The 26,159-nt window shown below is 55.6% G+C and overlaps 1 protein-coding gene across 4 annotated transcripts; it reads left to right on the top strand.

Annotated features, from left to right (window-relative positions):
* Positions 1-559: 559 nt before the first annotated feature.
* Efna4 (ephrin A4) lies at positions 560-24,946 on the top strand. 4 transcript variants are annotated; one of them, XM_059265666.1, is made up of 6 exons: positions 6,473-6,976; positions 9,405-9,496; positions 22,646-22,935; positions 23,304-23,369; positions 23,555-23,632; positions 23,870-24,946. In XM_059265666.1, the coding sequence occupies exons 3-6, from the start codon at positions 22,761-22,763 to the stop codon at positions 23,998-24,000; spliced, it is 450 nt and encodes a 149-aa protein (XP_059121649.1). In that variant the 5' UTR covers positions 6,473-6,976; positions 9,405-9,496; positions 22,646-22,760; the 3' UTR covers positions 24,001-24,946. The 4 variants fall into 4 exon arrangements, with proteins under 4 accessions (XP_059121651.1, XP_059121647.1, XP_059121649.1 ...); XM_059265667.1 differs by lacking the exon at positions 6,473-6,976 and adding an exon at positions 7,626-8,007; XM_059265668.1 differs by lacking the exons at positions 6,473-6,976; positions 9,405-9,496 and adding an exon at positions 560-729.
* Positions 24,947-26,159: the final 1,213 nt, after the last annotated feature.

Below are 26,159 nucleotides of genomic sequence, written 5' to 3'. Positions count from 1 at the left end.
GACTCAGCCTTGGTAAAGTGCTTACTTGAGTTCGGATCCCCAGCACGCATGTAAAAAGCCACAGGTGTAGTGTTTTGCTTCTGTAACCCAGCCGCGGGTGGGAAGGGGTGGGGTGGGGCGAGGAAACTGGAGGATCCCCCAGCCCCAAGCTTACAGGACTGCAAGCCTAGCCAATCAGCGAGCTCCGGATTCAGTGAACGACCCTGTCTCAAAAAATAAGGTGGAGAGGGATAGAAGCAAGACCTCCGGCCCACGACAACTCGCACGAACACGTACACACACATACAAAACCAAAGCCCAAATCCTCAAAACAAAAACTCCTTAGTGGACTAGGTCCCCTCTGCCACGCTTTCTCAGCACAGCGAGATACAAAGGGACGCTTTGGCTAACCTGGAGCGCACAGGAATGCACAAAGGGTTAACAGGAGTTGGCCCAGGGTGGAGAGGCGGGGACGAGTTTCCATTGGTGGAAAGTTCTCCAGGGGTGTGGTCTCAGAGTCTCCGCACCCCACCTCCTTTCCGTCCCCCCCCCCCCCCTCCACTTTTGTACCTTTCTCGCCGGGACAGAGAAGCGGGCCGGGACCAGCCGGGCCAGACCAGACTGGACCCCAGGGGCGATGCGGCTGCTGCCCCTGCTGCGGACTGTCCTCTGGGCCGCGCTGCTCGGCTCGCGCCTGCGGGGGTGCTCCAGCCTCCGCCACCCTGTCTACTGGAACTCCACTAACCCCAGGTAGCCCGGCCGAAGGAGGCGAGCGCCAAGCTGGGCCGCGCTCCCAAGCCGTGCGCGCCCCCGCCGCTCGCCTTTTGCAAGGCGCTGTCTGAGCCCTGCCCAGCCGCGCGCCGGGGCTCCTTTGTTTGAGCCGGCGGGGGAGGGGCGAGGCGTGCCTGGGGTCCCCCCGCCCGAACGTGTTGGGGGGCGGGCGGAGGACCCTAGTCCTGAGGGTAGTCGGATTGAGTCTGAAAGCGGGGAGCTGGGGGGCCCGGGCCCGTAGTGCGGGCCCCGCCCCCCTTTTCTGGTGAGCCCCAACCGCCGGCCGGCAGGAGCTGGGGCGGACCGCTGAGAACCCGGGAGGGGTCTTTACCCGAGAGAAAGAACGTGAGTTCCTCTCTGGTTCCCAGGCCCCCTCGGCCCCTGATTTCGTTTGATTATCTCTGCTTCCATCTTGATTTTATTTCTGTCCAATCCTAGCCTTGCCCTTCCAGCTGATTCACCTGTGGGCCAGTCATTTGACCTTGCTAACCTCAGTTATGTCATCTACAAAATGGGCTAATAATACCCAGTACCCTGGGAAGCAAGCGGACTGACTGAGGTCAGGCTTGTGAAAAGAAGTACAGCTGTACAGATTGAAATGCGTGTTTCTTCCCCTCTGCTGAGCTGGCTGCCTTTGAACCTCGGTATTTTTTGCTGTTTGCATCCTGCCTCCCGTTTCTCCCTGCTTCTCTGCCTTCCCCATCTGTTTTCCTTTCTGATTTTCTACTTCAGACAATCTGTGGCTCTGTTCATTTATTCACTATCGTTTGATAAGCACATACTGTGTGTCAAGACTAGTGCTGATCTGCTGGGCATTACCAATGTGAGAGGCCAAAACACTGCCCTGTGGGAGGCCACAGACCCCCAGGAGGGCAGGCCCAAGATCGTCATTCCAATACCAGGGCTGGGTGATAAGAGCTATTGTTGTCCTGAACTCTGGCTTCTTCTATCTCCTCCTAACTCTGGCTTCTACTATCCTGACCAGGGCCTCAGCCCCCAGCTCTTGAGTTTCTGGTTCATTCACCAAATCCACAAGTATTTATTGGGCTCTGGCTTTGTGGGGGTGCCTTTCCACACCCAGTGTAATGAAACATTTGAAGACGCTATCTTCCCTCAGCTTACCTTCTAGTGGTCTGAGCTAAGCCCGAGAATCCTTCTCATCAAGAGTCCCTACAGCAGGTGGTCCTCGGCTAGCTACCCACTGAAGGACGTTTAGAGGCCTTTTCTAAATCATGCTTTACTGTGTGCGTGGTGTTGGAGGCAGGATTCATTCAGTATTTGGTGCTGTGGGGGGTGGCCTGTCCCAGCCCTTCTGTACTGATTCCCCCAGGCTGCTTCTGAGAGGTGAGGAAGAGGAACTGGACTGTGTGGAGGTGGTGGTGGTGGTGGTGGGGGGGGGTTGTCTTTTATACCTAGCATTGTCTGGTCAAAAAAGGAAGTTGGACGGTGTGTGGTGGCACATGCCTGTAATCCCAGTCTTCCCAAGGCTGAGGTGGCACATGGGGGCTCACAACCTCGGCAACACCAGCTCCAGACCAGCCACCACCTCTGGCCTCTGCGGGCGTTTGTACTCACGTCACGTACCCATGTACATACACATGCATAATTTAAAAAACGATATAGTAATAAAAAAAGACTGAGATGAGGTGGGAAGATCATGAGTTCAAGGCCAGCTTGGGCTGCATAAGATGCCCCCCCTAAAAAGAAAAAAGGAGCCGGGCGGTGGTGGCGCACGCCTTTAATCCCAGCACTCGGGAGGCAGAGGCAGGCGGATCTCTGTGAGTTCGAGGCCAGCCTGGGCTACCAAGTGAGTTCCAGGAAAGGCGCAAAGCTACACAGAGAAACCCTGTCTCGAAAAACAAGGAGCCCACTTACTCATTCTCTTTTGACTATGCCTGTTTCTCCCTGCGTGTGGTACGGAGGATCCTAAGAGCTCTGACTTCCTCTCTCACTGTTCTGTGGGCATGTATCTGTTCCCCTGGCTTGGCCTCAGCCTCCTGGCGGCATCCATCCCCTTAGCATTTATCAGGCACAGGTGGTGGGCCAGGCCCCATGGGGGGCGATGGGCTGCCGGGAAGGTCTCCCCAAAGATTGGGTAGGCTGATGGCCGGGCACTACAGCCCCTTAACCCTCTAAAGGGACTTGAGCGTCACATTTATTACCTAGACACTGTCTCTCAGGGAGGTGTGCAGTCTAGGAGTTGGCACAGGCCTGTAATCTCAGCTACTTAGAAGGCTAGGGAAGGAGGATCGATCATAGGTTCAAGGCCTGCTTGACTATAGTGAGTTCAAGGCCAGCCTGGGCAACTTGGCAAGCCCCTGTTCCAAAAGGAAAAGTTAAAAGGCTAGTCATAGCTCAGTAGTGGGGCACTGAGCATGCGGGCCTCAGATTGTATCCCAGCTATGAAAAGAGGGGGAGAAGATTTTGAAAAGGGGTGGGTCGTTCTTGGAAACATGTGTCTTCCTGAGCTATTCCATCTCTAGTGGGTAAGAGAGGCCGGCTCAGACCCCACAGCTGTCCCAATTGTGCTAGGCTGTAACCCATCAGCCCACGCTCCCTTGTCCCCACAGGCTGCTTCGAGGAGATGCCGTGGTGGAGCTGGGCCTCAACGATTACCTAGACATCTTCTGCCCACATTATGAAAGCCCGGGCCCCCCGGAGGGCCCTGAAACCTTTGATTTGTACATGGTGGACTGGTCAGGCTACCAGGCCTGCAAGGCACAGGGGCCAAACGCCTTCCAGCGATGGAAGTGCTCTCTGCCTTTTGCTCCCTTCAGCCCTGTTCGCTTCTCCGAAAAGATTCAGCGCTTCACACCTTTCTCCCGGGGCTTCGAGTTCCTGCCTGGAGAGACTTACTACTACATCTGTGAGTGAGCAGGGCATACTGCATGCCTCCGGGTGGGGGGGGGGGGAGGCGCAGGGGAGGAATGGGCTCTTTGCCTTCGCTTCGTGTTAAAGGAAGGAGGAAGGAAAGGCTGTGGGGGAAAGCGAGCTGTGGCTCCTGAGGCTCGGGGGTTTGGTTTGAGTCTGGGACAAGGTAAGGAAACGTCTCAACCGAATCTGTGCCGAGAAGAGTACAGAAAGCAGGAAGGAGGACCAGGGAGATGCCGAGAGGCGTGGATGAGCTGGTACTCGGTGTGACTCCCAAAGCTGATAAGCCAAGGAGGCCTGAAATAGTCTGACTCCAAGGGATGCTTTTCTGTGCTTGACTTCTTCCTCCCAATTGCCCATCAGCGGTGCCAACTCCGGAGAGTTCTGGCCGGTGCCTGAGACTCCAGGTGTCTGTCAGCTGCAAGGAGAGGAGTAAGTGGGCCAGGGTCTCACAAGCAGCCCTCCCAGCGGTAGGGAGCCCTGGGGAGGAGAGGAGGAGTGGGGGAAACAGGAACCTCAGACCTAAGGCTAAGCGTCAAGCTGCAGCCTCGTCTCCCATAAGTCATCCCTGTGGAAGCTTCCACCACACCTTTTTAAAAAGCTGGGCACAGAGAATGCGGTTCCCAAGGGGCAAGGCCCTTCAGAGCCTTAATTGGACTTGGAGACTATTGATTGGGAAAACTTGGAGGTTGGGGTTTGGGAAGGATGAGGGTGACCGTGGGAAGGCAGTGGCTGCCTTGGGAGACCCTAGAGAATGGAAACGGAATGGGAAGGGCGGGGAGGAGGCTGCTGAGGAAGCAGGCAGACCCCACACTCCCACCTCTAATCCCTCACAGAGTCCGAGTCAGCCCATCCTGTTGGGAGCCCCGGCGAAAGTGGCACCTCTGGGTGGCGAGGAGAGCATGCATCCAGCCGCCTGTCCTTCCTCCTGCTGCTGCTGCTCCCGATACTGCGCCTCCTGCGAGTTCTGTGAGCCAAGCACACCTTCCCTGTCACCCCAAGGAACCAGAGCCCTCCCCAAGATCCTCTGTTGAAGGGGATTCTGCTCCCGTAGCGGTGATGCCGAGCCAGGCGGACACACGATGAAGCTTTGATGTGCCAAGGCAGAGGATCTGAGGTGACCCTTGTAGGTGACTGCCCCTCACCACAGGCTGAAGAGGAACTTCAAGGGAGCTGCAGACAGTGCAGGGCACCCTGGAGCATAGCTGCTTTGATGGCTTCGTGTCTCCTCCCACCCGGAAGACTGGGGTTTGGTGGGATCCAGTCCTTGAGCCACTGGGGGCCAAAGCCAAAGACCTGGGAACAGGTGGGTTCCTGGCCAAGAGCAAAGGAGAAGCCATGCCATCGGTGCCCTCTAGGCCTCTTCCCAGGGGCAGTTGTTGCCCTCCCAGGGGGGCATTGCACTTGTCTTCTGTGAAGACGGACTTGCCATGAGGTTGAATTTCATGCTGGTTTGTATTTTTATAAGTGTTTGGACCAAACCTTCAATAAATCACCCATTCTCATGGGGCATGGTGGCTCACACCTGTAATCCCAGCACTGAGGGAGGGGGGAGGGGGAGCGGTGAGCAGGAAGTCAGCCTGGGTATGAGAGACCCTGTCTCAAAAAAAAAGGATGCCAGTAAGAAGGCTCAGCAGATTAAAGCCTTGACCACTTGTGTTCAGTCCCTGGAACCCAGGTGGTGGAAAAGAGAGAACAGACTCCTGAAAGTTGTCCTTTGGATGCCACATGGCATGTCAGTGAACATGCCACAGTGAACATGAGAATGCGCACGCACACGCGCACACACACACACACACACACACACACACACAAATAATAAACTTTCGTTAAAAACCACCATCTTTGTGTTACTCTCCCTTCCGGCTTCTTCCCTGACACCTGAACTCCCTGGGGCCTCAGCTCTTGGCTTGACTTGGCCTGACCTCCATGCCAGCTGTGCCCAGGCCGTCCATGCCAGACATCAGTGGGCACCCTTCTGGGCAGTTTGGGATAGGTGCCAGCAGCAGCTGTGGAGCTTGGCACCCTCTCGCACCTCCCCAGCCATCTTCCTGTGCTAGGTGGCAGATGCTGCTGACGTCCCACCCTGGCAGGGCCTCCTCCGGGTGCTGGGGTAGAACCCAGAGGAAACAGAAAAGTACCTGGGTTTCAGAATGCCGGCGTCGCCACCGCAGCTAGCCTTGCGGCCCTCCCCCTCCCCAAGGGCACTCGGGGCGGTGCCTGGCCTAGAACTGGGAAGGTGGGGTCAGATCAAAGCCTTCTTCCCCCGGCGGCCTCTTTCTTCTGAGCTTTTATAGGGAGGAGGCGGAGCTCAGGAGAGAGGGCTGCTTCGCCCTTAGTTCGAAACCGTCGCTTCCTCTCTCAGATAAGACTGACACCCCCTAAGCCCGCAAGGTCCCTCTTTCTGAACCGTGCCCTAGGTGGAAGCAGGAGAGGGAGCACCCCTTCCCCTGTAGCTGCGCTCTGCCCTCCCTGGTGCCCCGCAGGCTCCTCTGGCTAGGTGCCGGCCTGCCTGGCATGAGGCCAGCGATCGATAGGTGGATGTTGTGCTGATTAGCCCGACCCGGCTGCGGCAGCGAGAGGCAGCGTGTGAACATTATGGGGCGGGGGTTTGAGGGGGGAGCACCAAGATGCTGGGGACGGCGAGGCCTTCCCCGTCCCCTCGCACGCCTAGGACCGACCGGTTCCTCTCTCTAAGGGAATAGGGACCTGTCTGGGACCTGTCTATCACACGACTGTGGGCCCTCACAGTTCGTGGTAATTCTGTGGCTCTGGCTAAGGCCCAGGGTTAAGGAGAGTGGCTGCAGGCAGAGCAGATTTTGAGTTAATAATCTCTCTATTCGAGGCCAGTTTAAGAAAATGCCGCGTTATTGGTGTATGGGTTAGGGTCCTGACCCTAAACTTTGATCTTTAGCAATTAAAAAGATGTTTATGTGTGGAAGAAAGGGCGAGCTGAGAACTGTGGGAGGAGCTGTGGGCTGAGGGAGTCTTTCGGTCCAGCGTTGGAGTTCCAAAGCTGCCATCTTCCTGGAGGGCGTCTATGTGTTGCCATGGAAACCAAAGATACAGTTACCTCGGTCTTTCGTCAGAGAAATCATAAGCAGGGCAAGTCGGGGGCAACTGTTTAGCGGCCTCTGCCCTGGATTCAGAAATATGGGGTTCTTACCCAGCTCCTCCGAGGTTTCATACACCTCTTTGTGGACCCAGCAGGAGCTCTGGCTGGTAGTGCAAAAGAGACCTCGTGCAAAAGGGACCAGGACCTAGTTGGCTTTTCTCGAGTTCAGACACGTGGTCTCAGGCTCAGACTGCACTTTATACAGACTCGGGCATTTGCAGACAGCCCAGGCCTTCGCAGGTACAAGGGTAGATGCTGGGGTGGGCACAGGAGCTAGACTTTGGGGTTGCAAACTAGCGCCCTCAGGCTTGGCCTCCAGGCCAAGCCATCCCCCCACTTTTCTGTCCCCTTCCTCACAGCGTGGGCCCTGCACGGTTGTCGGCCCAGGTACTCTCTGGGAGAAAGCTCCGATGGAGTCTGCTCTTAGGGCCAAAGAGAGGCCGAAGGCTTTGGGCGGCCCTCCGGAACCTGGCCCTACCCACGGAAAGTCTTCGCGGCGTGTTCAGGGGCACAGTTCCAAGAGGTTAAGCCGACCTGCAAGTTTGGGGCGTCACCGGTCTCCCCTAAATTCAACGGCGCTAGACGGCTGAGGGTGGGGCCCTCAATTTACTAAACCAACCCTAGTCTCAGCGGGACAGATGCGAAAACTTAATCTCTGTCTCCCAGGCTTGAGAGAATCTCCTGCCTGGATTTCTGCTCCACACTTATCACGTTGCAAATTGCCCTTCAAATCCCGAAGTTGCCTTTTTTTTTTCTGTGATTCTCTCTCTCTCTCTCTCTCTTTCTCTCTCTCTCTCTCTCTCTCTCTCTCTCTCTCTCTCTCTCTCTCCTCTCTCTCTTCTTGATTTTCCATATTCATTCATTCATTCATTCATTCAGCGCTCTGTGAGCTCGGCTGCCATTCTTTTAGTTAGCCACACTAGCTAGGGTCGTCGGGGGAACCCCGCAGTGACGCAGTTGAAAAGTGAGCACTCTGGCTTCCGGATAGCCAATAGAATCCCTGAACCTGGGGCATGAGGTCATCGGTGGCAATCTGCATTGGTTCAGGCCTGGAAACGAAAGTCCCCATAGCAACCGACGGTGCGTCCAAGCATAACCTTGACAGTGGTCATTGCTCCAGCTGCTGTGGTCCATCGCCTGTAGCTGCCTTAAGAAGGTGTTGGGAAATGCGATGAGGAAGCTGGAGAGGAGTTCAACGTCCCGGGTTCTGTAGCCTTCACCCAGCCAAGCGCTTGTCTCACTTAAAATTCCTTTTTTCACTCAAAGCAAAGGTCAGTGTCACTTAACCCAGAGAGTTTAGGTAGGGGTTATTTGCAACAGCCATGGTGTCTTGGGTGCAGAGCTACTGCCATGGGGAATGTCAATTTTGAGATCCTTGTGTTCATCTGCATATCGTCTGCATCTCATTTGCATTCTGTTCATTTAAGGTCAAATTGGGCAGACATTTCCACCTCCCTATCTCTGTCACTTGTCTGTATCTGCAATCTATCCCTTGGTGGCTCTGTATTCCTCCACTGTCCAATTCCATGCTCCGCACCCCTCCTCCCACTCTCCAAAGTCTCCTGGGGGTGGGAAGTGGCAAAGACTAGCTAAAGGAGAAAGAATAAGGAGTGTGCCTCTCCTCTAGATGTTGGTGACAGATGGGGAGTGCTGGTCGGTACTGCCTGGAGACTAAATTGGCAAAGCTGGTAGTGGGGGGAGGTGCCCCGGCTGGGTTGAAGGTCTCCAGGGCCAAATCACCCACATGCCTGGTGAGAGGCTGGAACTAGAGATGCCTGGTTCCAGCAAGGAGCAGGCTTGCCCACCTGTCTGGTGCCAGGGAAGCTTCCTCCCCTCAATTAAACACTAATGAGGTGTCATTTAACCCTTGCCTTGCCTCCTGGTTATCATGCATGTGGAACTGACATTCACGGTCTCCCGGCGATAAAGGGAGAAAAGGACAGGCTATAAGGAAAGAGAGGCGTGGAGATAAGGACGCCTGGACACAGGAAGGAGCCACGCTCAGGGGATTTCTCCAGGGAGTCTAGGACTCCCTAGGATTCATGTGGACTCTCAAGGGATTCTAGGAATGGTGGCCGTTCAGATGCATTTTTTCTCTCATGGATTTACAATCATTGATTAAACACCTCTGCTAACTAAATATCAAGCTCATTTGGGTGCTGAGTACACATACTTGCATGAGACAAGAACTTTTCTCTTAAGAAATCTTAGAGACATGCCAGGCTGAGTTCGAGGTCAGCCTGGTGTCCATAGAGTGAGAAACCTATAGAGAAACCCTGTCTCAAAAAAAAAAAAAAAAGAAAGAAAAAGAAAGAATTGTTCAGAGACAAACCGTCCATTAAATAAGTATGCTGCCAAGTGCAAGCATTAATACAGAGAGCCACATACAAATGGTTGGGAACGCAGGGGAGAATGGGCTCTGAGAGAAGGCTTTGGTTGTGAAGAACAAAATTGATGGCAGAGATGGGCACAATTAGTGATGTTTATGTGTTTTGACATACTAAAGGTCCATGTTGAGATGTACTTTAAGGACTGTTGGTACAGCTTCACAGTATACTTTCATCTACGTATGTGAGTGTGTGTGTGTGTGTGTGTGTGTGTGTATGAGAGAGAGAGATCTGGATCTCTTGATCTCTTCTTCTGAACTCATATTGTGGTTTTATTACAGATCAATTCTGCGAAGCTCCTGTGCAGATTGGCCTGAACCTGCACAGCCCAGGGGAGAGAAGTGGAGAGCTGATGTTGGCTCCATGGGAAAAGGTGGGCAGACATTATCTTTGCATCAGGGAGCCAGAAACTAGCTTCTAAAGCAGCAGCTGTCTGGCCAAGGGAGACAAAGGGCTGGGTTCCAGGCTGTAGGGTACTCCTGGGCATGGCGGGGCCACTCTGCCTCTGACTTCCCAAGTGACACGCGTATTACATCTACCACTCTCCACTAGGAGCCCAGGTCCCCTCCCCCACCAGTTCTTCTGTGTAAAAGAGCAGGCCAGCTCAGACCTGTCTGCTGGCTCTCTCCCTGGGGAGCTGATCCTTTCCAGGGGACAGGAGAGAGCTGGGGAATGCTAGGGCTTGCTAAGAGGTTGCCAGCTACTCCACCCTGACTCGACAAGGCTCTCTGCGGGCCCGGGTTCTCCCCACCCACTCTGGTCTTTGCCCAGGCATAGACTTCATTGCCAGGGATGCCCTTGATGGCTGGGGCAGAGGGTGGGGGCCCAAACGCTGACAGAGGAGATGGGGTCTGGGTGGTGGTACCCAGCTCAAAGACCTCTCTACACCAGGCCTTTCTGTCACTCCACAGCCACTTTCTAGAAATCAAAGCTTTGGTGAGCATCAGACCTAGGAAGAGTATGAGATTAAGAAGCAGCTGTGGGGTCTGAGAAGTTCAAGAGCTCCTTCTCCCACAGTTTGAAGGCAGGAGATTTCTTATTTATTTATTTATTTATTTATTTATTTATTTATTTAACCACTTGGTACTTCCCGACTACCCTTGAACTCACAGAAATCTACCTGCCTCTGCCTCCTCCTAAATGCTGGGATTAAAGGTATGTGCTAATACTTCTTTAAAAAATGTGACTCTCCCTTCCTTCAACCTATTTCATCTTTTCCTACTCTCCAAGCCCCACTTCACCCTTTCTCTCTGTGATGGTTGTCAGGCAAGCTCTGAAAATCAGGGGAAGCAAGTGGGGAGGGATTCTGGGCTGGTCTAGGTGGGCAGAGCAAGGAGGTAGCCTCTTAATAAGGATTCTGATGAAGCCTCCATTAATCAAACATCTCTCGGGCCCTAAAGACTGTGCTAAGTGCTTTCCAGAGAGTGCGGATCTTGATCTTTGCAAGGAGCAGCTTCTCAAGCGGCGAGGGTAGTATTAGTCCTGCTGGAGAGAAAAGCAGTCCAGGGAAGCTAAGTGACAGGCAAGCCACTGAGTAGTGGGCTCACACTGACACTGTACCTGCTTCTCCCTTCCCAGTGTTTCCTCCAGTGCCACCAGAGGTACATACACTTCTAACGTCACACCCCAGAGATGTCACCTACCAGAGGCTCCCTTGGCTTCCCAGGCCCAGTAGAGGATCAGGGCATGTGTAGGAATTGAGATTATTATACTTTGACCCCATCAACCAAGCACTGCATCCTAATTTTTTGTATCCTAGACAAAATTTGGGGTACTGTGTTTCCTGCCGTCATTCATTTATATTTTTTTTTTTTTTTTTTTTTTTTTTTTTTTTTTGGTTTTTCGAGACAGGGTTTCTCTGTGTAGCTTTGCGCCTTTCCTGGAACTCACTTGGTAGCCCAGGCTGGCCTCGAACTCACAGAGATCCGCCTGGCTCTGCCTCCCGAGTGCTGGGATTAAAGGCGTGCGCCACCACTATATTTTTTTTAATCCTATGTGTCAGTCATATGTGCGGCTTCATGTCACCTCAGGTGGTCCAGCATACCAGAGGGCCATGTGGACACACACTCAGGAGTCAGAAGGCCAATGCACACACCTGGCCCCGCCCCACAGTACCCAGGTGTCTACGGTACTCGCACAGCAGAACATGACCCTGTGGAGGTGCAGAGCCTGTGAATATTTCATGTCAGGAGCTGGCGGCGGCTCCCTCTGCTCACACCATGGCTAAGCTTCGCTCTTACAGGCTCCTTGTTTATTTGTTTAATGAATTATTTATCCAGCCCCCTCCCCTCCCGCCTTCCCCTCCCCCAGGCCCTCGCCTCCATGATTTATTGAACTAAACTCAGCTCTGTGGCTGCTACCCTATGTCCTGGGAGTTGCCTTGGGCTACATAACCGGAGTGCTCCCCAAGCCTCAGACCTGCTCAGCTTCCTGATGCCTTGGACCCTAGGGATGGGGAGAATGGAGCACCTTGTCAGGATTTTCAGGGAGTCTGGGCTCAGTGCTCCTGGGAAGATCATGGCAGCCAGCCCCAAGGCCAGTGGGACTAGAAGGCAGAGCCTCTGCGTGAGAGGAGGCCTGAGGCCCAGAGAGAGGACCAGGCCCATGGAGAAAACTCCAGCTTCGCCAACAGCAGCTTAGAGTCAGGCCTGATGTTCCAGAGCTTCACACTTAAGTCTGTGACCTACTGTGGGAGGTGAAACCAAGGAGCTGGTTTTATTAGTCTCAGGCAGCTTTATCATTATTATTATTATTACTTTCAGCCAAGGTTTCATTTAGCCCGGGTTGGCCTCCAACGCATTTTGTAGGGGAAGATGATCTTCAACTTTTGCTTTTCCTTACCTCTACCGCCTAAGTGCTGCGGTTAGAGACACCAGTACACCCAACTTAGTTAAAAATAATACTGGGAGCTGGGCGGTGGTGGCGCACGCCTTTAATCCCAGCACTCGGGAGGCAGAGCCAGGCGGATCTCTGTGAGTTCGAGGCCAGCCTGGGCTACCAAGTGAGTTCCAGGAAAGGCGCAAAGCTACACAGAGAAACCCTGTCTCGAAAAACCAAAAAAAATAAAATAAAATAAAAAAATAATACTGGGCATATTGGTACACGCCTTTAATCCCAGCACTCAGGAGGCAGAAGTTGGTGGAGCTCTGTGAGTTCAAGGCCAGCCTTGTCTTCATTGGGCATTCTAGGACAGCCAGGGCTGTATAGTGAGACCCCTGTCTCAAACAAACAAACAAACAAAACTTTATTTCATAATATATGGGTGTTTTGCCTACATGTATGTCTGTGTACCATTATTTATACCTGGTGCCTAAAGAAGCCAGAAGAGGGGGTAGGATCCCATAGAACTGGAATTAGAGGTAGCTGCAAGCTTCCATATGGGTGCTGGGAATCGAACCCAAGTCCTTTGCAAGGGTAAAAAGTATTCTTAACTACTGAGCCATCTCTTCAGCCCCAAGAACACTCTTATTTTTATTTTATTTTATTTTTTTAAAGATTTATTTATTTATTTATTATGTATACATGCCAGAAGAGGGCACCAAACCTCATTATAGATGGTTGTGAGCCACCATGTGGTTGCTGGGAGTTGAACTTGGGTCCTCTGGAAGAGCAGCCAGTGCCCTTAACCTCTGAGCCCTCTCTTCAGCCCCCAAGCACACTTTAAAAGAATGAGACAGAGTTGCCGGGCGGTGGTGGCACACGCCTTTAATCCCAGCACTCGGGAGGCAGAGCCAGGTGGATCTCTGTGAGTTCGAGGACAGCCTGGTCTACAGAACGAGATTCAGGACAGGCACCAAAACTACACAGAGAGGGGCTGGAGAGATGGCTCAGAGGTTGGAAACACTGGCTGCTCTTCCAGGGGTCCTGAGTTCAATTCCCAGCAACCACATGGTGGCTCACAACCATCTGTGATGAGATGTGGTGCCCTCTTCTGGCCTTCCGGTATACATGCAGGCAGAACACTGAATACATAACAAATAAATAGATCTTAAAAAAAAAAAAAACACGCAGAGAAACCCTATCTCGAAAAAACAAAAAAAAAAAAAAAGGGGTTGGGGACTTAGCTCAGTGGTAGAGCGTTTGCCTAGCAAGCGCAAGGCCCTGGGTTTGGTCCTCAGCTCTGGGGAAAAAAAAAAAAAGAATGAGACAGAGGGACACTGAGGACACATCCTCTGCAGCAGGGTAAGGATTGCTTTGCAGACCTTCCTGTGTCTGCTCCATGCTGTATTCAGCAATTCTGTAGCGGTGTATGCACAGGCCTGCTGAATGGCAGTGCCCAAACAGATAACCCGTTCTTCCTGCAGGAGGCCAGTCAAGAATGATGGGAGCCACAGATATAAACAAAGGCCTACTCCCCACTGACAGGACTTCTTCTGACCCAGATGCCACAGATCTCATATACATAGGCTTAGTCCTTCAAGAATCCCAGTCCCAGCTAGGTCCCAGCTAGGCTTAGTAGCACGTGCCTTTAATCCCAGCACTGGAGGAAGAGGCAGGCGTTTGAGGCTAGCCTGGTCTATCCAGTGATTTCCAGGGCAGCCAGGGATACATAGAGAGAGAGAGAGAGAGAGACTCTGTCTCAATTGAATGAATGAATGAATGAATGAATAACAGGCTCTCAGTTCCCTTGAGGCTCTTGAACGTACTGTAGTTGGAGGTGCATACACACTGCATATTCTGTAGACAGAACTGCCACACACGTTATGAAAGTTTGTGCTTGGCATTGAAAAGTTACAACAAAGGGCCAGAAGAGGCTGCCATTAGCTCACACCCCCTACTAAGATGGAGACACGTAAACCCTCTGCTTTTGCACGAAGACACCACTTGCCAAGGGCTGCTCTCTAGAGACAGAATCTGCATAGAGGGGCGCTTTTGTGAACCACATGAAGGCCCAAACCAGCCAGTAGCCCCATAAACAGAAGCCTGGGTACCCGAGGACCAGATCCCACAGACACAGGCCCCATACAGTGTCTGAAAGTCAGATTTTGGCCAGAGAGAGAAAAATGATCTTAAACCCAGGCTTAAACAGAGAGGGCCCCCGGTTCAAAGGCAAAGGCTCCCCTTTTTCTTGTTTATTTTTAATCATGTGGGTGTGGTATCTGCACATGTGAGTGCAGAAGAGTGGAGATCCACTGGAACTGGAGTTACAGGCATTTGTGATGTGGGTGCTGGGAATCAAACGTGGGTCCTCTGGAAGAGTGACAAATGCTTTTAACCTCTGAGCCCTCTCCCACTATGACGCTAGAAGGAGGAGGAGGAGGAGGAGGAGGAGGAGGAGGAGGAGGAGGAGGAGGGAGTACATTCTAAAGAGGAACATCTGGGCTCTCGTGTATGGGACCCAAATCACCCAAATCTCTAAATAAAAGCCAGGTTTTAGTATTCATTTATTTTGACCATAATGGGGATTGAACCTAGGGTCTCATACACATGCTCTACCAATAAGTACATTGCCAGCTTGGAACCCAGAATCTAGAAACAGGAATCAAGTTTTCAAAAATGGAATTCAAAGTCCTGGACCAATCCAGCCTGTGCATATGGACAGGCTCTCTGACTACTCTGCCCACAGAGAGAAGCTTACTTCTGTGGATCAGAGGCATGCCACGGAGGAGCAGGGGCTGGAACTTGTGGTCCCTGGAGTATGCAGGTTAGCATTATTGGGGTGAAGAAAACCCCTTTGAGAATGAAGAGAACTGTTTGCAAAGTCCCTCACTCCCATCCCAAGGGACCTCATTTATTTTCTGGCTCCCAAGAAGAGAGAAGATGTCTCCCTGGAGTGGAGAGGTGCACCCACTCTTGCCTAGCAGCCAGGAGGCATAGAGCCTACTTGTGGGTGCAGTGCCCCTCCCCCAACTTCACACCCAAGGCAGGCTTGTGGTCAAGGCCTCATACTACCAAAGGTAAACAGACGGAGGGTGCAGACATCTGCCCTGCCTTTTGAAGCACAACAAAATAGCATGGCACCTGCCTCCCTGGGCACAGCTGCTAGGGGTCCTGAGAACCCAGTCAGGCCTGGTTCTGCTTTGCCTTTCGGTATGGGCTTCCAGAAAAGAGAGGAGATCGGTCGGGTTCTGGACCCTTTGTGAGAGGGATAGGCCAGTTTGCTAGGGAGAAGTGTGTGTGTGTGTGTGTGTGTGTGTCTACAGGCCTGTGTTTCTACCAGTCTCTTACCTAGTTATGGTAGTAACTGGTGTGTATCAGCCTGTGTGGCAAGTGTCTGTGTTCCTGTGTTCCCTGTCCCTGGGTATGCACACCTTCTCTTTTCCCCCCTCACTGTGTGTATGCCATGTCTGTGCTTGGATGTCCCCACTAAGACAATGGCTGTGATGAGTGCTGGAACACAAGACGCTCTCTGTCCTTAGAGAAAGCATCTATGGGAGCAGGAATGAGCGTGCCTGAGGACATCGCTGAGGGGGTTGGAGGCAGTCAGTGGCCCTTTGTGGGCCTGCCAAGATCACTCCATTCCTGCTTGGCTCCAACCACCTCCTACCTTGACCCATCACCAACACCAACACCTTTGCCCTGGATTACCAGAGTAGGCCGTTTTTTAAGGACAGGGTCTCACTATGTAGCCCCCATACAGACCTATGTAGCTGGCCTCGAACTCACAGAGATCCGACTGGCTCTGCCTCCAGAGTGCCAGGATTAAAGGAGTGAGCTACTGTGCTCAGCCCCCAGAAGATGACATTCTCTGCCTTGGCTCCAAGAAAAACAAGCCCTCGTGCTCAGCTGAGGGCCTTCAGGCAGCCAGCTGTTAGCTCCTGGGTACCACCTGAGGGCTTCCCCATCATGTGTCCATTTAACTCCTTGTGCACATGGGAAGGGCGAAGTGGAGGTCCAACTCCGTTCAGATGTGGGTCTAGTCCTGCTTACTCAGAGGTAGCCCTTCGCTCCTCAACACTCCTACAGTCCACGGAGAAAGGTGTGGACCTGCACAAGCTGTGTATCCCGGTCTTGGCTCCCAGATCCTTCTGGGAACTCCAGCCTGGGGGAGCCAAAGACGCAAGGCGCCGCAGCAAATCACCTAGGAGAGAGGAGAGGCGCGTTCTTCCTAGAGGGGCAACACAGTTCCCGTCGCCCACGCGCGGCGCGCTCTGGGCTCAAGTGGGGCGGAGCCCGGCGTGAGCGCGCCAGGGGCGGGGCCTCGGGGGCGCGCCCCGAAGGGCGGAGGGAAGGATTGTGGGCGTGGCTAAGGCCGGGGGCTGGCAGCGGCGGCAGCAGGGAGCTGGGAAGCTGAGAAGCCGGGAGCGCGGGGCTCAGTCGGGGGGCGGCGGCGGCGGCGGCTCCGGGGATGGCGGCGGCTCCGCTGCTGCTGCTGCTGCTGCTCGTGCCCGTGCCGCTGCTGCCGCTGCTGGCCCAGGGGCCTGGGGGCGCGCTGGGAAACCGGCATGCGGTATACTGGAACAGCTCCAACCAGCAGTGAGTCGGGGACCCGGAGAGCCCGTGCGTCCCGCGTCAGTGATGGGGGAGCTGGTGGGCCCTAGAAGTCCTAGGGGAACCTGGCGGCAGTCCTGGGAGACAGGCTTGGTGCCGAGAGGCGAGGGAGAGGGGACGCACTATGTGGGCGTCTGTGAAACTAGGGGGTGTCTTGAGAGAAGCTGTTGGGGCATAGTGAGGAGCGCTCTGGCCGTGCGGAGGAGGCTGTTGGGGGGCCCCAGCCCCATCTTGGTTTCTTTCCACACCAGCCTTTGGATTAGTGTTCCCCGTCCCGTAGTCCCCCCCCACCATCCACACTCCTTTTGGCTAGGTTGAAGTCTGGGGGTACCGGTGTGCTGGGGATAGGCCGCTGCATTTGGGAGCCCAGGGATGACCTGTTTTCAGCCTCTAAACGTTGATGGGGTTTTGCCTAAGACTCTTGCTCTTAAAAGTGGGGTTCGGCATTAAGGCAGGAAGTCCGATTCGCCACCTCCCCAGAACGAAGGGGAAATGGGTTGCTCTGGTTGTGTGGCTAAACCCTACTGGGGTGAGCCGGGGCAGGTCGCGGAGTTGGGGGGCCCTGGGAACGCAGGGTACTGGTGAGAAAGAAGAAGGCAGAGATGTCGGCGTGTCACACACTCACACACACACACACACACACACACACACACGCTGAGGCTAGGGACGGCGTATGGCACCGAGTGTGAACGGGCGTGCGCGGCTGTCAGTGTGCGTGTGTCTGTGTGTGATTTGTGTGTCTGCGTCGGCGACCGTCTAGGGGTGGGAGCGGGCGGCGGGTCGGGGAGGGGGCTGCGGTCGGTGTCCGCGTGGCCTGTCTTGTCTGGGCTGGGGTGGCTCTTGGCGCCGCCGCGGTCTGGGCGGGTGTCAGGGCGGCCGTGTGGTTTCCTCCGGTGTGTGGCGCGGCGGCCCGGTGCCGGCTGCGGGACCGGGCCGTCATTCTGCACAGTCCTTGCTGCCCTTGTCTTCTCCCTGCCGAGCTGTCGCGTATATCACTCTGGCCACCTCGGTGTGTTGGTAGGGGGGATCCCTGGGGACACGGGGATCACTGTCACACCTGCCCGGGCGGTGGCGGCAGCTTTGCTTCTGACTCCCCGCCCTGGAGGCCGACTAGGGAACAAATGGTGAGACCCCAGGGGAGGGGACCTGAAGGGCCTGGACCGCGACCCCCAACCTTCCGGGGGAGGGGCTCCTGCTTGCTGCTCCGCTCTTTGTTGTTTGGGGCTCTGCGCCTCCCCCTCTTCCTCCTCGCGCCCAGAGTGTCAGACTGGGGGTGGGGATGAGCTAATGACGCCCCCCTTTTGCTTCCCATGGAAACCTCGGGGGTGGGGTTGCAGCCCCTCCCCCCCGGAGCGGGACTCCAACCTCCCCGGGGGGCGCTGAGTGCTGACTACCCTGCTATATCTAGCTCATCTCCCCCCCCCCACCCCGAGCTTCACACGTCCGACCCCCGCCCCGCTACAGTCTGGCACGGGCGGTGAGCTCGCAGGTGAGGGACCCCGGGTTCCCCGCCACCCTTGGGGAACCCCCTGGTCGTGGATGCCAGAGCCTAGTGGGTGTGGGAATAGCCTTGAGGGGAGCGTTGATCGGGTTCCCCTCCCCCGCATACACCTGGGCGCAGGTGAAAGCTCCGGAACGGGATGGGAGAGCCGGCTTCCCAGAACCTCCCGTCGCCCTCTCCGCTCCCGTGCCACCGGCAGGGACCGACGGAGGTAGGAGGCGGCGCACACTCGGCCGGGAGGCCGCTGCCGCCCCCGCCCCGCTTCCCGGGCCTTTGTTGCCGCTGCGCCCGGGCTCCCCGGCTCTCTCACTGCGGCATCCGCGGCCCCATAAATCGTGAGAGCGACGTGCTCCAGAGCCGGGAGTGGAGAGGGCCGGGGAGCTGGGGGCGGGGCCGGGCCGAGCCACAGGCTCCCAGGCCCCCCCTTCCTCCCGTCACGTGACCCAGACTCCTGGCTCCCACCTCCCGTCACGTGCAGAGGGTCTCTGCCCCCTCGGGGTCACGTGGGGGAGGGTCTGCGACCCCGCCTCTCAGGGTCACGTGGGAGGGTGCTGGTGGGACACGTGCAGGAACCTCTTTTGACAGACCTGCGGTAGCCTCGGTTGACAGACCTGGGGCGGGTGGCGGGGTCCCGGCTACCTAGCCTCCCCCGCCTCCCCCCACTCGGCCCCCTTGAGTTCGTCCCTGGGAATAGGCGAGACCTTTTCCTAACCTGGCCCAGAAACTAGGACGCAGTGGGAGCAACCTTGTTGGAGGGAGTGATGGGAGTGTGAAGTCGGGGGTCTCCTGAGCCGGGGACTGAATGGGGCGGAGTTGAGGGCCCAACATGTGTGTCCCCCTTTGCCAGCGCTTCGTTCTTGGAACTAAACGAAGGTGTTGGTACTCTTCCTCAAGAGCATCTTCTTCTCGTGATCTCCCTACCTATCCGGGGAAACGCTGCCGTTGCTGATCGCTTTCATTCACACGTTCATTCAACAAATATTTATCGAGACCTCTACTACGTCCGCGGTGGTCTGTTTTCGTCCAGTCGCCAGTGTGGGCCGATTCCTCTTCTTTTCCACGCTGTCTTCTTCTCCGCTGTGGGCCTCTGTGGATCGGGTGCTGAGTCGCTGCCGTTTTTTTCCCCCAAGTCTCCGCTCGGTTCTCCTTCCTTCCCTCCCTCTGCCTGTTTCTGGCTTCCCCTGTCTTGCTGTGGCTCCCTCCCTTTCCCCTCTCGGGCGAATCCGTCTGTGTGTTCGCCTCCCCTCTGGATATGGCAGAGTCTTTCCATCTCTGTGTGTCTCGCTTTCGGCGGGTCCTCGCTCTTCTCCGCCGCTGCAGATCAATAAACCTTCGCCGCCGCTACTGTCGCTACTGTCGCAGGGTCGAGGGGCGGGGGTGACCGGCGCGCGGCTTCGCCACCAGGCTGGCGGGGCGCGGGGGTGTCAGTGTGCACGCGCCGCCCCGGGAGCGTTCCCGCCGCCGCCGCCGCCGCCGCCGCTGCCCACCCCACCCCCCAGCCCCGGCGCGCGGACTCCACGCCGCGCACACGTGGTTGGGCCTCGCCTGCTGGAGCGGGCGGCGCGCAGCCTCGGGGGCGCGCACTAGAGGGAAAAGAACCTAGTCTCTGCATTTTTTTTCCTCCACTCCCTTAACTCTGCATCTTGGCTTCTAAGGCCGAGGATAGGGGTTTAACAAGTTCAGGGTCTCTCGGGAGCCTTTCCCTTCTCCCAGGTCTTGTTAGACACCCTGTTTACCTGCCCTTAATGGCCCCAGGGGGAGACGTTTGCTTCTTCCCCGCTCCCCCACCTCCCGTCCTGTCCCCCCTGCGGACACTGAAGGCTGAGTTCCACGGGCCTGGGAAGCCAGGGTGCTGTAGAAGTGAGAAGAGTCGGGATGCACCCGCGGTGTTGCAGGTCGGGAGGGACGAAGTAACAGGCTTAAGGGGGTAATCCCTGTAGAAGAGCGGTGAAGACCTCTCTGCAAGAGAAGTGGGAAGCAACGAGGGAATACAATGGAGGGAAGAATGGAGAGCTCCCTGAAGGAGCAGGGCAGAACCCAGTCCCCAGATGCTGGCCCACCCTCCGCGGAGCGCGGGAGGGGGGTAACCCCGGAGGCGTGGTTAGCTGCGAAAGCTCTGCTGGGGCCTCTGTGCACCTCCCCTTCACTGCTGGGTTAAGTAGGATGACAGATTCAATTAAAGAGGTTGTGCCTAACAGACAGGTCGGGTCTCCTAGGAGTCATGGTTTGGGATTCCTGGCACCCAGCCTTCTGTTCTCTACCCACCACCAGATACCAATGGACACAGCTAACTCGCCATCAGGTTTTGACTCACATAGCCAGGTTGAGGGGGCATTTCTGAGCCTTTTCCGCCACCAAGCACAGGGATAGGTAAGAGGTGGCTTCTTGTCGTCACACAGCAACCACTTTCTATGCTCAGTCCACCCTCTTGAGGAAACTGAGGTACCACCTGTAGGAACATCTCTGGAGCTGGCTCGCTCCCTGCTGTAATGGGGTGTGTGGCTTCAGTGGGGCAGCCACGGGGAGGGGCTGGCTTCAAACTCAGGCTGCATACATGCGTGAGGCCGAAGGAACAGGGCTCCAGGGTGGCTCTGGGGCTGGTCTAGGCCTGGCACTCCGTGCTGGCTGGCTGGTGGCCCCTTCCCCAGGACCTTAGGGAAGTCACAGGAGACTATGGGGCTGGGATGGACATACAATGCATGGGTGGTGGCTGGGAGCAGCCTCGTCTAACCCGTTTTCCTGCACTCAGCGCCCGTCGAGACTCCTGCCCACCTGAGTGCCAGGGACAGGGAGGGGCCCGAGTGACCCATCACTCCCATGGGAACCAAGTGGGACTGGTGGCATTCCTGATGACTCAAGAAGCCCGTGCCTGTTCTTACTGGAGAGCCCAGACACCAGCTGTTACCCATCGGCCTCGTTGCCCGTCCTGGGGAGGGGGCAACACAAGTAACCCAGTGAGGCTGGATAATGTCAGGGAGGACCCTCGAGGCCTTGTCCCGGGAAGAAGCCTCCAAGCGCATCTCCCTGATGCCTCTGACTGCTGCCTGTGGAACTGGGTAGTGCCTGGTGACAGGGAGAGCCAGTTCCTTCCCTCAGGGAGTTCCCAGGGACTAGGGACTCAGTGGTTTGTCATTCCACCAGGTATAACCCATGCTTTCTTGTGCCCACTGCCCTCCTGCATCACTGCCAACATGTACGCATGCTTGCCCCGAGGACGTTAAGGGAAACGTCTACCCACTCCGCCACACTTCTGCACTGAGGCATCTCTGTCGTCCCCCACACCATCCTGTGCTACCACCCAGGATGTTCAGGCCAGCACTCAGGTGGGGACTAACAAGCAGGGTGGGGGTTCCTGGGGACCCAGTATCTGCTTCTCTGTCCCAGAGACTCCTCTGGAGAGTGACAGACACAGTCGTCTTGTCTAGGCCTGTGCCTAGCATTATCATGGTGTGTGTGTGGGGGGGGGGGACAGTGCAGTGGCATCCAAGTGGAGGAAGGAAGTATGTAACGAGGCAGTAATCTTGGGGTGATCACAGGGAGGGCCTTGATGCTGAACTCTTCGGCTCCCTGATCTGTGTCAGGTTATTGGGGACTTCATTGTCCATGGCTTCGGGGTGGAGGCAAATGGGACTCAGAACCACAAAGACAGAGGTCCTATCCTGTAGGGAATACAGGGGAGGGGAGCCCTGAGATCGATGGGGCCAGCTAATACCGGCATAGGCTCAGCACCCATGCAATCTAGCTTTTCCGAGTATCTGCCGCCCAGGAGTGGGCGGTGGACATTTTTGTGTTTGTGCCATGGAACTTGTGCATGTATGTGCATGAAGCCGCCGTACACGCGTGTACGAGGGCAAGTCCTGTCGGACTGGCCTGGGGGGTGGACCTGCAGCAGCAAGAAGGCATTCTGGGAGAATCGATGTGAGGGCTTGTGCTCCTGTCTCTCCACTTTCACCCTCGCTTACATTCCTCAGTCCCTCCTCGGGGCTGGTGAATTGTGGGGAATAGACTGAGGAAATCCGGGCCTGGGTCTGGGAGTCGTTGGGGCCTGCGCTGTTTCTGTGGCAACCGGAGCCAGGTTCCTTCTTTCCTCCGCCTCTCCCTCTCCTCCTTAGGAGGTAGGCCAGGCTTCCCTGTGCCTTTGCTACCCTCTGGTGGCCACCAGGAGAAGGACAGGCCAAAAAGGAGAGGACACAGTAAGGGGACTGACTCACCTACTGGACTCTGGGGACAGAAAGGGGCTGAGAAAAAAAAATGTAGGAAAAGCCAGGAGTCTGGGGGGAGTGAATTCTTCTTATTATTTTTTTTTTGGTTTTTCGAGACAGGGTTTCTCTGTGTAGCTTTGCGCCTTTCCTGGGACTCACTTGGTAGCCCAGGCTGGCCTCGAACTCAGAGATCCGCCTGGCTCTGCCTCCCGAGTGCTGGGATTAAAGGCATGAACCACCACCACCCGGCTGAATTCTTATTATTTTTATAATCAAAATACATCATCTGTATGAACTAAAATGTCCCAGTGAAGGTCTGCGAAGTGGTGACATGGAAAAACCTTAGAGCGTTGGGGTTTCTCCTCTGACCCGCTCCGTTTGTCCACAGCCTGCGGCGAGAGGGCTACACGGTGCAGGTGAACGTGAACGACTATCTGGATATTTACTGTCCGCACTACAACAGCTCCGGGCCCGGCGGCGGGGCGGAGCAGTACGTGCTCTACATGGTGAACCTGAGCGGCTACCGCACCTGCAACGCCAGCCAAGGCTCCAAGCGCTGGGAATGTAACCGGCAGCACGCCTCGCACAGCCCCATCAAGTTCTCCGAGAAGTTCCAGCGCTACAGCGCCTTCTCGCTGGGATATGAATTCCATGCCGGCCAAGAATACTACTACATCTGTGAGTGCCGGGTCCTCGGTCTCTGGGGTGACAGGGTAGGGTCCCGGGGATCCCCGGCCGGCCGGTGTGGTTGGTGGTCACCGAGGATAAGGCTTCAGAGTTTGATCTCTGAGGGGTTGTGAGGATTGGGAGGGGTGGGGGGACACGCGGGTTGGTGACAGCCCCAAATTCGGGCCTCAGAGCATTTCTGTTACGGGCATTCTGGGTTGGGCTGACTATACAGCCATGGTGACCGGTGTCCAAAGGATGGAGCAGTTACTCCTGGACATAGCCGGATGCGGGTAATTTGGAGGGGGATGAGAGTCTAGGCGTAAGGTCTCAAGGGCACCAAGTGAGTGAAAGCAACTCAGGCCCAGTCTCCTCCCCAGCCACGCCCACTCACAACCTGCACTGGAAGTGTCTGAGGATGAAGGTGTTCGTCTGCTGCGCCTCCAGTGAGTAGCGTCGGCTTCCAGCCACGTCTGCATCCTAGCCTCCCTGCTTTGGGGCTCCCTTGGCTTCCTGGGGATGGGGGCAGAGGGCACAGGCGACCGGGATTAGCTCCCCAGCTGTAGCAGGGGGTGGGGGTCCTGGCCCTGACTTTCCCCTCCTCTCTCCCCACCCGCACCCCACCCCGCAGCATCGCACTCCGGGGAGAAGCCGGTCCCCACTCTCCCCCAGTTCACCATGGGCCCCAATGTGAAGATCAACGTGTTGGGTGAGTCTGCGCAGCGCCCTCTGGTGGCCACTGCTGGAACCGCAGCCCCCTTCCCGGTGCCTGCTTTTTTTTTCCCCCCGCATGCCTTCCCTTGGGACCAGAGTCCTTCCTGCCCCTCCCGCCCCTATGGGTGGTCACATCCCTGGCTCCACTGCTGCTGCTGCTGCCGCCGCCGCGTGCCCCCCGCCCCAGCGCACAGCCAAGCCCTTACCAGTCTGTCTATTTATCTTTCCACAGAAGACTTTGAGGGCGAGAGTCCCCAGGTGCCCAAGCTTGAGAAGAGCATCAGCGGGACCAGCCCCAAGCGGGAACACCTGCCTCTGGCCGTGGGCATCGCCTTCTTCCTTATGACACTCTTGGCCTCCTAGCTCTGCCCCTTCCTATGGCAGAGAGAGGTGGGGCGGGGCTGAAAAGGAGCAGGGAGTCAGCTGTGGGGCCTACGTCCTTCTTCCCGTGGTTGGGAGTGGGGTCTGCACTGTACATCATCTATCTATCTGTGCCTGCCGCTTTTCCCACTCTCTCTAGGACAGGCACTGTAGTGGATCAGGCACAGGGACAGCCACAGGTCCCAGGCGGCCTGTGGCTTCGGTAATGTTTGGTACCAAACCTGGGAGCTTTAAAAGGCAGTGCTCAGGACTCCCTGCCCCCTGGTACCTTTCCCCGACCCTTGGTGCCCCTCCCTCTTTGTCCCCCAAGAGGCACATATGCCCCAGAGAGAACAAACGAAGCCTGGGAGGTGCCCCCTGTCACTCTCCTCCGGGGGCAGAACATGGGGAGGGGACTAGATGGGCGAGGGGCGGAGCCTCAGGCTCTCTCTTCCCCTGTTTACAGCAATAAGCATGTCCTCCCCCCCCCCACTCCCACACAGAGGACTGTGGTTTGGATTGAATCCAAGTTTACAAATAGACACCCCTGGGGGGAGCAGGCAGTGGACAGGGGTGGGCATTGGGGTGCCAGACAGGCATGTACAGACACTATATCTCTATATATAATGTACAGACGGACAGAGTCCCTTCCCTTCCTTAACCTTGACCTTTCTTGACTCCTCCTTCCAGATTCAGACCCCTCCCCACCAGGTTAGGCCCCCCTCGGGACCCCCCTGGCCCCTCTTTTGTCTTCTGTGAAGACAGGACCTATGCAACGCACAGACACTTTTGGAGACCGTAACAACAATGCCCCCTCCCTTCCCGCTCTGAGCTGGGAACCAACTCCTGGGACCTTGCCCTGCCCACCCTGTGGTCCCCACCCATCCCGGGCCTTTTTCAAGTGCTTTGCTGTGACTTTCATACTCTGCTCTTAGTCTAAAAAAATAAACTGGAGATAAAAATAACTGAGTGTGTGTGGTTTCAAGGGGCCATGTCACCCCGTTTCACGGGCTGAACCCTATAGGGCTCAGGTCCTGGGTGAGGAGGGCATTCTAGGTCAGAGTCCATAGAGTGCCTGGCTCTAGAGTCCAGCTCTGTGTGGAGAGAGCTTCAAGTTGAGCCTGGGTGACTTTGGGCAGATTCCTCAACCTTTCTAGGCTCAGGTTCCCCACAGGGAAAATGGCTTGAGTACCCGTTTCCCAGGACCCATGTATGGGAGTTCAGACTCAGGCTGGAGTTCTCTATGCTGTAGGCAGGCTTTTGGCTGGGTCCAAGGATTTCAGGGGATTTGTGAACCTAGATAGGAAAAAAAATTACATCTTTCTTTTCCCTCACCTGTGACAAATTTAGCACTCCCTTATGTACTGGATGGGTGTCAGGCCACAATAGCATTAACAGTACCTGTGACTTTGTAGCCAACAGAAATCCCAGATGTTTTCAGACTGCTTTATATCTCAGAATATCATTTATGCGTCACTACTTTGAAATGATCATAGTTGTTAGACTTTCCTTGTTTTTAACATGTTAATAAAGAAACATATATATTACATACCAAAAATGTAAACGTCTGTTAACTGTGTTTCATGACCTTTTATTCGTTTAAAAATATGTTCCCAGGTGGGGCCTGGGCTCCACATAACCACAGCCCCCGTGTCAGGAGAGCAGAAAGGACAAAGGTTATGGGCAGGACAACCGAAGGGGCTTCTCAGGAGCCAGGGAGGGGGCTTTCTCATAGCCCGGGGGACTTTACCGCACCCTGGTCCTCTTACTGGTACTAGGTCAGGCTAGATCCCAGGCAAGCATCCCTCCTGTGCGCTCCTATGGATGTTAGTTGCACTATGACGGCCCTCGCCAGGTGTGGTGGCATGTACCTGTAACCCCAGCACTCGGTGGGGAGGAGTCAGGGAGATGGCTGCAGATGGAGGGCAGACTAGGCTGTGGAGTGAGGCCCTGTCTGAGAGGGTGCAAACTCTTGGTAAGTTTTTGCTATCACCTAACAGGGATGCTTGGCGTAGAAGGCAGGCAGGGAAAGAACCTGGGGCAGACACTACTATACCAAAGGACGGGAAAGGCTGGCCCGGCCATTCAGTTTTCCATGTTGTCAGTCGATACTCAGGGAACACCTGCCAAGTGCCAGGTACTGGAGGGACAAGGAAGACACT

The sequence above is a fragment of the Peromyscus eremicus genome, chromosome 6 (genome assembly GCF_949786415.1).
Source record: "Peromyscus eremicus chromosome 6, PerEre_H2_v1, whole genome shotgun sequence".
Classification (NCBI taxonomy): domain Eukaryota; kingdom Metazoa; phylum Chordata; class Mammalia; order Rodentia; family Cricetidae; genus Peromyscus; species Peromyscus eremicus.
The sequence above is the reverse complement of the archived record's forward strand: the minus strand, read 5'-3'. Positions and strand labels throughout refer to the sequence as shown.

What these genes read in the sequence shown, in the direction of transcription:
- Efna4 (XM_059265668.1), top strand. Translation starts at nt 617, where the DNA reads ATGCGGCTGCTGCCCCTGCTGCGGACTGTCCTCTGGGCCGCGCTGCTC. An exon ending in CCAAGAATACTACTACATCT is followed by an intron (nt 22,936 to 23,303) that starts GTGAGTGCCGGG and finishes TCTCCTCCCCAG; the next exon opens with CCACGCCCACTCACAACCTG. An exon ending in GTTCGTCTGCTGCGCCTCCA is followed by an intron (nt 23,370 to 23,554) that starts GTGAGTAGCGTC and finishes CCCACCCCGCAG; the next exon opens with CATCGCACTCCGGGGAGAAG.